The 7,522-nt window shown below is 48.1% G+C and overlaps 1 protein-coding gene across 1 annotated transcript; it reads right to left on the reverse strand.

Annotated features, from left to right (window-relative positions):
- Nucleotides 1-32: 32 nt before the first annotated feature.
- HOXC12 (homeobox C12) lies at nucleotides 33-1,634 on the reverse strand. The gene is made up of 2 exons (XM_032204908.1): nucleotides 1,070-1,634; nucleotides 33-271 (listed from the first exon to the last, which is right to left on the reverse strand). Exons 1-2 carry the CDS (start codon nucleotides 1,632-1,634, stop codon nucleotides 33-35), a joined length of 804 nt encoding a protein of 267 aa, XP_032060799.1.
- Between the last annotated feature and the right edge of the window lie 5,888 nt (nucleotides 1,635-7,522).

Genomic DNA, 7,522 nt, shown 5'->3' on the forward strand with positions numbered 1-7,522 from the left:
TTTTTTAACCCAACACGGACGCTTTTAAAACTTTAAAAGAAAGAAAGGGCTTGCTCTCTCAGGAGGAGTCTTTTCTTTTTCATGCGCCGGTTCTGGAACCAAATCTTCACCTGCTGGTCGCTCAGGTTTAATCGGTCTGAGAGCTCCCTCCTTCTTTGGCGAGTAATGAATTCATTGACCATAAACTCCCCCTCCAGCTCTGCCAGCTGCAGCTTGGAATAGGGTTTTCGCTTTTTCCGGGACCGTGTGTGCATCGGGTACCAAGGAGCACCTGGCAAAGGGGGGAGCGAGAGGGAGAGTTGAGCATTTCGCAAGAAAAAAAAAATCCTCTAAAAAAATAGATAAATAAAAAAGAAGGGACACCCTCAGTATTCCTCTCCGCACCTCCCTGCTGTCCCAGTGTCCCCGCTGTCCCCGTCCTGGCGGTGACCAGAGGTGCTCAGGGATGCTTGCAGCTCCCTCCCAGCGCCACGGGCGATGCGTGGGAGGCAGGGGAAAGGAAAGGCGGGGAGCGTTATAACCGGGGCACGGAGCGAAAGACGGGCACCGAGCGGGCGACAAGGCTGGGGACACCCCCCTGGAATCTGGGGGTGTCCACCGCAGCTCCAGTCCCTGTGGCAGGGGGAAGAGCCGAGAGACCTGCACCCAAATGACAGCGTTGAAGGCTGCTTTTTTTTTTTTTTTTTTTTTTTTTAAGCTTCCCCCCCCTTTTCCTCCTCCTCCCCCCTTGCCTCGTGCAGACACACCTCTGCGAAGTCCCCAAAAAGCGCCTCGACGCTCTGCCAACCGTCCGCGCCGTCGGTCGAGGAGGGATGCGCAATCACTATCTCCCTCTGCCTCTCTCTCTCTCTCTCTTTTTTTTTATGGGATATTTACATGTTTATAGCCTTTTCTTTTAAAAGAAGCACCACCTAATAAAACATTAGGGATTTCGGTGCTACCCCTAGTGGTCTCAGCACACATAGGCACGCCGCTTCCCATCGCTGAGCCCATGAATTACACCACGAAGCAGCCCCAAGCCGGCAAGTTTCCAAGCAAACCGCCCCCCCGACGCTCTCCCGGGTCTTACCACCGGTGCCTAAAGTGCTGCCTTGGTTCAGGGGGGACACCAAGCTCCCCGCTTCGCCGGCCGTGCCTTTATTCCCTTCATTGAGCAAGGACGAGCTGGAGTCTGACTCCAAGGACTGGCACGACGGAGGGTCGTGGGGCACTGCCTCGGCGGCCGGATAGTCATATTTGCTGAAATTGCCCCCCATGCCATTGGGGAGGCCGGCTTCGAGGGGCAGCAAGGCACTGTCCCTGCCCCTCTCCTCCCGCTTGAGCCCGGCCGTGTCGGAGCAGGTTTCCCGGTAGTAGCATTTGCTTTCCTCCACCCGGGCGAGGTCGCAGGCTCTGCCGAAGGAAGGGTTAATGGAGACGGGGCTGCTCAGGTAGGGCTGCGGGTACCCGTTGCAGGGCTCCGAGGATGCCCAGGGCAGGGAGCAGACGTTGTCCCGGCGGGGGTAGGAGAGGGATGGCAGCCCGGGCAGCTGCCCTCCGGAGGCTCGGAAATTGGGGAAGTAGAAGGTGTCTCCCGTGTGGATGTTCACCAGAGGTCCCACAAAGCCGGGATTAAGGAGGTTGTGCTCGCCCATTTCCGCGGGCCTGACCGAAAGCTTCTACTTTATTGCTATCTGACATTAAACATAGTTAAACCGACGGCTCGGCCCCATTGGTCCGGGGGGGTCACGTGAGCCCCAAATTGCGCTGGGAGGGAGGGGGGGGCCTCCCCTCCCCTGGCAGCAGAGACAAAACACAACAGCAAGTTCCGCCTTTTTACGCCTTTTCTCTCCCCCCCCAGGCCCCTCTTCACCCCCCAATCATAAAAAATCATAAAAAATCCCATAAAGCATTTTATTAAAAAAAAAAAAAAGGCAACGGCTCCCAGCGCTGGCTTGAGAAACGCGAGGCACCCTAAAATGTCATATTTAGCATAAAATAATCGATAGGCGATGGTTTTGCCCCAAAAACTCACCCCTCCCCCGGCGGCACTTCGGGGCCCTCCACCAGCTGCAAAAGCGAGACGGGTTCTCATTAATTAGCTCCTTTATTAACTAAAACAGTTCGAATTTACAATATCTCCCCAATAAATTACTATTAGATATTGTGTCATATAAAGTTTACAGGCTTTTTAAGGAGACGAATGATCGTGCCCGCAACAGGCTCATATTTACGCGCGGTGGGATGGGAGCCTTGGAGGCTATTTGAGACCTTTTCGACTCTTCTGCCTTTTTTTTTTTTTTTTTTTTTTTTAATTATAATTTTTTTCCCTCCTCTAGGACCGGGTGGCTTTGTCGTGGACTAGGGAAATGCAGCCTCTTCCCAGGCTGCAGCCTCTCAAGAAGGGCTGGAAGATTTTTAACAATCCTCAATCGCTTTTATTAATGATCTGTGTCGAATAAAGCAAGACAGAAGAACAGGACTGTATATAGCCTTAATTTACCCGGTATATATTCCATATGCAGGAAGACGCACACACATGCAGCATATATGCATTTTTCTCATTTCTTTTGCCTTCTTTCAGGAGAAAGAACAAAAATGAGAATTCTCCCCAACCCCCACGCCGCTCGGGTCCCCACCCCTGGAAATATAGGTACACACACACACGCACACACTCTTATCTGGTTCCTTGCCACCTTATAGCAATATATTCTGTCCTCGTAACACTACAGAGCTCTTCTTCCCTCCCACCCATCGTCTTCTCCTGGTCATACTGAAAAGAGCTTCTGCACAGGAACACAAGGGAGTGGGGAAAAAAAAAATCAATATTGGCTTCTTTCACTGCAAAATAAACACGTTGGAGGGAAGAAAAAAAAAATACTGAAAAAGGTGTATTGTATGGAAACATGGAACCGGGAAAACGCAAAGACATTTGATGGTGCTTTATGCTTTTTGGGGGTGTTATTTCCCTCCTTTTATTTTTTATTTTTTGGTCTTATGCCCATTTTCTCCCTCCCCCCCTCCCCCTTTTTTTTTAAAAAAAAACAAAATGCCCACCCCGTTCGCTTTATTTTTGCATGGCTTTGCATTCCTCCCTGCCTTAAGCAACTCCCAAGCGTTCCCTTGCCAGGTTGCCTCTGCGAAGTACCGTAAATATTCCTGTATAGGTAAAACCGCTGCGCGGGAGCGGAGGCGCTCCGCGGAGGCTGAGCCGAGCTGGTTCAGCCGCACCTCCCCAGCTGGTGCCTTTCCAGACAGCAAACAACCTCCCCCCTCCAGTATTTGAGATATTCCTCCAGCATAACATCATTTTCCCCGCTTCACCCTCCTCCTCTGGCAGAATACTGGGGCTTTTGCTCAGCCCCCTCCCAGCCCTGTAGAAAAATCAGGTGCCAATAAAATTACTCCTTTAGCTTTTTTTTTCGTATTCCATGGACAGCTCCTGAAGGTGAAAAACCTATTTTCTACGTTTCCCATCTCTCTTTCTCCCTGGCACATCTATGGATACGCTACATATTCTACATACATACCTTGCAGAGATACGTGCATACCTTCCTACACGCTTTGCCTGTGAAGGAAGAAATACGACTACTAGAAATATTTTGCTAGAATGAAAGTTTAGCACTTTTTTTTTTTTTTTAAACCTTGCCAAGGAATTTTTCTCCCTGCAGGTATAAGTGCAAAAGCTGCTTGCAATTTCTCCAAGAGTGTCGTCTCAGTGCAGAAGAAGCGCTCGCAACGCTGGGCAACCGTGGAGGGGAATAGTTTATATAAAAATGAGCACGTGATCCCCGTAGGTTGCCATATGAATTGGCTTTGTTTGCTGTGTTTTAAAGAAAACCCTTCCTCTACCATGCTCTTGCTTTGCAAAATTCCCCCTATAAGACGTGCCCGGGTGCTGTACGGCTTTGTTCTCCACCGGACCATGGAAAAGTCCATTTTCGCTTCACAGGAGTCTCGGCGTATTTGGGGCTTTTCCTCTATATTCAATCTGATTTTTGCAGGGTGGAAAAAAAAAAAAAAAAAGTAAAATAAAAAATCTGACGGTTACCTCCAAATAAACATTTCAGGAGGCGGTTGCAGGGCTGAGCTGCGGAGCAAGTGAACCACAAACTGCGCGCTGAGTCCTGCGGGAAGGGACATTGTTAGCGTGGGCATCACAGCAAGGCAGAGGGAGAAAAGCACCCCCGATTCCCTTTTATTTTTATTTTTTGGAGAGCCGAGAAAGGCTACAGCCGTGCCTAGAAATGGATTAAGCGATGCACGGCGTGGAGCGGAGGTCCCTGCTCTTGGTGGCCTTCGTCTCCAGCGGGAACAGGGCTCAGCGCTGCTCCTGCTGCAACCAGACAGCAGGTCCAAGAAGGGGAAAAAAGAATCCTAAGGACTCATGAGTAAAGCTGCAGCGTTTCCCTGGGAATTTCTTCCCCATTAAAAATGCATTTCCCAGTTCAGGTTGAGCGCTTGGGCTTTTCAAATGCTCAGCGCAAACTGAGCAGTGCTTAAAAACGAAAGCCTGAGCCGAGTCCTCCTGCTTGGGGCACTGGCACTGCTGCTTAGGCAGCCTGATTCGTGCACAACCCACTCCGAGCTCCGGCTCCAAAAATATATCCCGATTTCTACCTCATGTTGCTTTGAGCAACCCCCCTCCTTTTTTTTTTTTCCATTTTTTTTTTTTTTTCCGCGGTGTTCCTCCCCCCAAAAAGTTGCCCAGCCCAACTAGAAATCTCGGAACCTTTCCCCGTTTGCAGGAAAGCCCATTTTCAGGTAGAGTCCTTGTAGAGGCAGATATTTAATAATCCTGACGAAGGGTTTATTTTCTCCGCCTCCCCATGTCCAACACGCAGCTTTTGGGAAATGCTCATGGGAAGAAGCCGGGGAACGCTCCGTGCCTGAGGGAGCAGGGAGAACAGCCCCCGAAAAAGAGGAGAGGAAAAAGAGGCTGCAAAAGCAAGATTGCAACGTCTCAGTTCAAGGTCACTGTCTAGTGTAGTAAATAGGATCGACATCTTATGCTAATGACTGTCTCGGATGAGCATCAGTCATTGCACCGAGAAGAGCCCGGGGGAAACAACCCCAAGTTTGGGGCTGACTTTGCTGTGTTTTGCCCTGTGCCCGGCTTGGGGGTCTGTCCCTGCGCTCCTTCCTCGCCTGCCCTTTTTGCACCATTTCATCCCCTCTCTACCGAGCGTGAGAAATAAAATCTTCCCTTCCCCGCCTCCCGCATTGCATCTTCCTCCCGTGCAGCCCGCAAGGCTGAGCTCGACTCAAGGCTACCACTTGAGCAGACTCTTTCTCTCCCACCTCTCCAGCCTTGTTTCTTAAAGAAACAAAAAATAAAATTAAAATGCAAATTAAAAATCAATAGAAATGGCTCCTGCCTAATGCCCACAGCAAAATCTTCACGTTTCAAATGGGAAAGACCTAACCCCACTTTCAGTTTTCTCTCAGAAAAGACCATGAAATTTAACCTTCATATAGGGCAAAAATCTGTAACATATACTGCATCTTCCTCCCTGGAAAATGAAATAAAAATATATATATATTTAAAAAAAAAAAAAAGCAAATTGAAACTTCTGCTTGCGCGTGTGCAGGTTGGAAAAACAGATCCCGTCCTGGCTCAGCTTTTCTGCTTAACTGAATTTCGCCCCAAATAGGCTGGGAGTTGTAAGGAGTTGCGGTGACTCGAACAAGAAGTTAGCTGCCAGGGTCAAAAAGGAAGTATTTAGAATAAATATATAGATACATGACACGGGGAATAAAATAGAGACAGGCTTTGGAAAGCCCGCAGAACTGTTATTTTGGGCAAGCTATATATCATTGAAACCTGCCCCAGCTACTTTTCTTGATGCGGAAAATGTATGTCCACAGACAACTTATAGACATATAAGCGTACAAGACCGCTTATATATTTGTCTGCATAGACGTACACGGAGAGAGAGGGTAGTAAAATTGAATATGTAGGAGCTGGGCAAAAAATTGCAACGTGGAAAACCGGTAAATGTATGCGAATAAAAATGTCTGCGACACTTCAGCTCATTCAATATACAAATCATCTGGGGCAGCTTTCAGTTTTAAGGGAGGCAGGTCCCAAGCTTGCGAAACCTCCCGCTTCAATCTCTCCTCGGTGCACGGAATAGTTAAATGCCTGAATATCATTATATTTTCCCTAGCTTTGCCAGCAGAGGATCTTCTCCTCCTATTAGACTAATGTAAACTGATGCCTGCATCCTTTGTAAGGCAAAGGTTTAGCCCCAACTTCAGGGAAGTTTGCTTTGTCCGCAGCTCTGCTTTGGGTGAGAGCTGGCGTTTCGTACTGTAACCCCTTGGAGAGCTGAACCCCCCCAAGAACTGTAACAACAAACCAGTTAATGGTCTAGAATTCACGACTCTTGAACAAATCTCCATTGGAGAGCCTGAAAAGCGTGATCTCACTTATTTAATGTTCCTTGTAAAGGAAGAGAAAGTGGTAGGGAGGAAAAGCAGTTTATTAAACCCACGGCTGGTCCAACTGTGGTCTAAACCAGCTGAGCTCCCTGCGAAGCAGCAGCTTGCTCCCGAAGTGGAGGCGACAGGAGACACGACATTTTGCTGCATATAATTCTTAAATACCCATAAACACGAGGGCTTCCAAAGCCGTCGGTAGTATGCTGAACCACGTAGGCAGAAGCATTTTTATAAGCCAGGAACCAACAGTGCTGTAGGAGTTTGTGGGATGTGTGCGCACACACACACCGTGTTGGCTGTCATTGACTCAGAAAATAATTTCTTGGCAAAGCCTTCAGAAGTCTCTTCTCTTTTGCTGCAAAAAAAAAGTCTTTTTCAAGACCAAGCGCTTCCCAAACAAATAGCAAGTTAACCAGCAAGCTAGCAAGGATTATACTCACCTCTGCACTGAGCACGGGACTGCGGGAGCAGAATTCCCCTTCTGGATTAGGAAGTTATTCTTTAAAGAAACATTTGGAAATATATATATATACATGTAAATGTGAGAGAGTTAAAAAAAATGGAAAATTTGAAAAAGTAAGAAAATAAAAAGGAAAAAGAAAAAAAAAAAATGAAGGGAGAGGAATATCCCTTGTCCGGGATTTTACCATAAAAGCTGCGGTTGGGAAGTTATTCAAAGTCCACGGTACAAAGGGAAGAAAAGGCTAAACTTGGGAAACTTCCTTTTCAGGGCTTTATTGTTGGCCATTAGCCCGTCTGTCTAGACTGCAAATAACACCTTGTTTATCTGTAAACAGGAGCGGGAGCTGCTTGGGGTGGCTGGGGACGAGAAGATCAAGGGTGAGGGTCCCCTCGCTTATTATGCCCACGGCTCATGATGTCAAGGTCAAACAACGCCTAGTCACGGTCAAGGGTAATACAGGAGTGACGTCACGGCTTGCTGACCTAATACCCGGCGAGCGATGGGCAAAGCGAAATGCGCATATAGTAGATAAATGGGCACGAGAAAGGGGTGCAAGCGATTCCAGATGCGATTTCCTAGCGGGAATGTGAAAAAAATAAGCGAGGAAAGGTAGAAATCCATTGGGTTGGTCTTCTT

This window comes from Aythya fuligula, chromosome 29 (assembly GCF_009819795.1).
Source record: "Aythya fuligula isolate bAytFul2 chromosome 29, bAytFul2.pri, whole genome shotgun sequence".
Lineage (NCBI taxonomy): Eukaryota > Metazoa > Chordata > Aves > Anseriformes > Anatidae > Aythya > Aythya fuligula.

What these genes read in the sequence shown, in the direction of transcription:
- HOXC12 (XM_032204908.1), bottom strand. Translation starts at nt 1,634, where the DNA reads ATGGGCGAGCACAACCTCCTTAATCCCGGCTTTGTGGGACCTCTGGTG. An exon ending in CAGCACTTTAGGCACCGGTG is followed by an intron (nt 272 to 1,069) that starts GTAAGACCCGGG and finishes CCCCTTTGCCAG; the next exon opens with GTGCTCCTTGGTACCCGATG.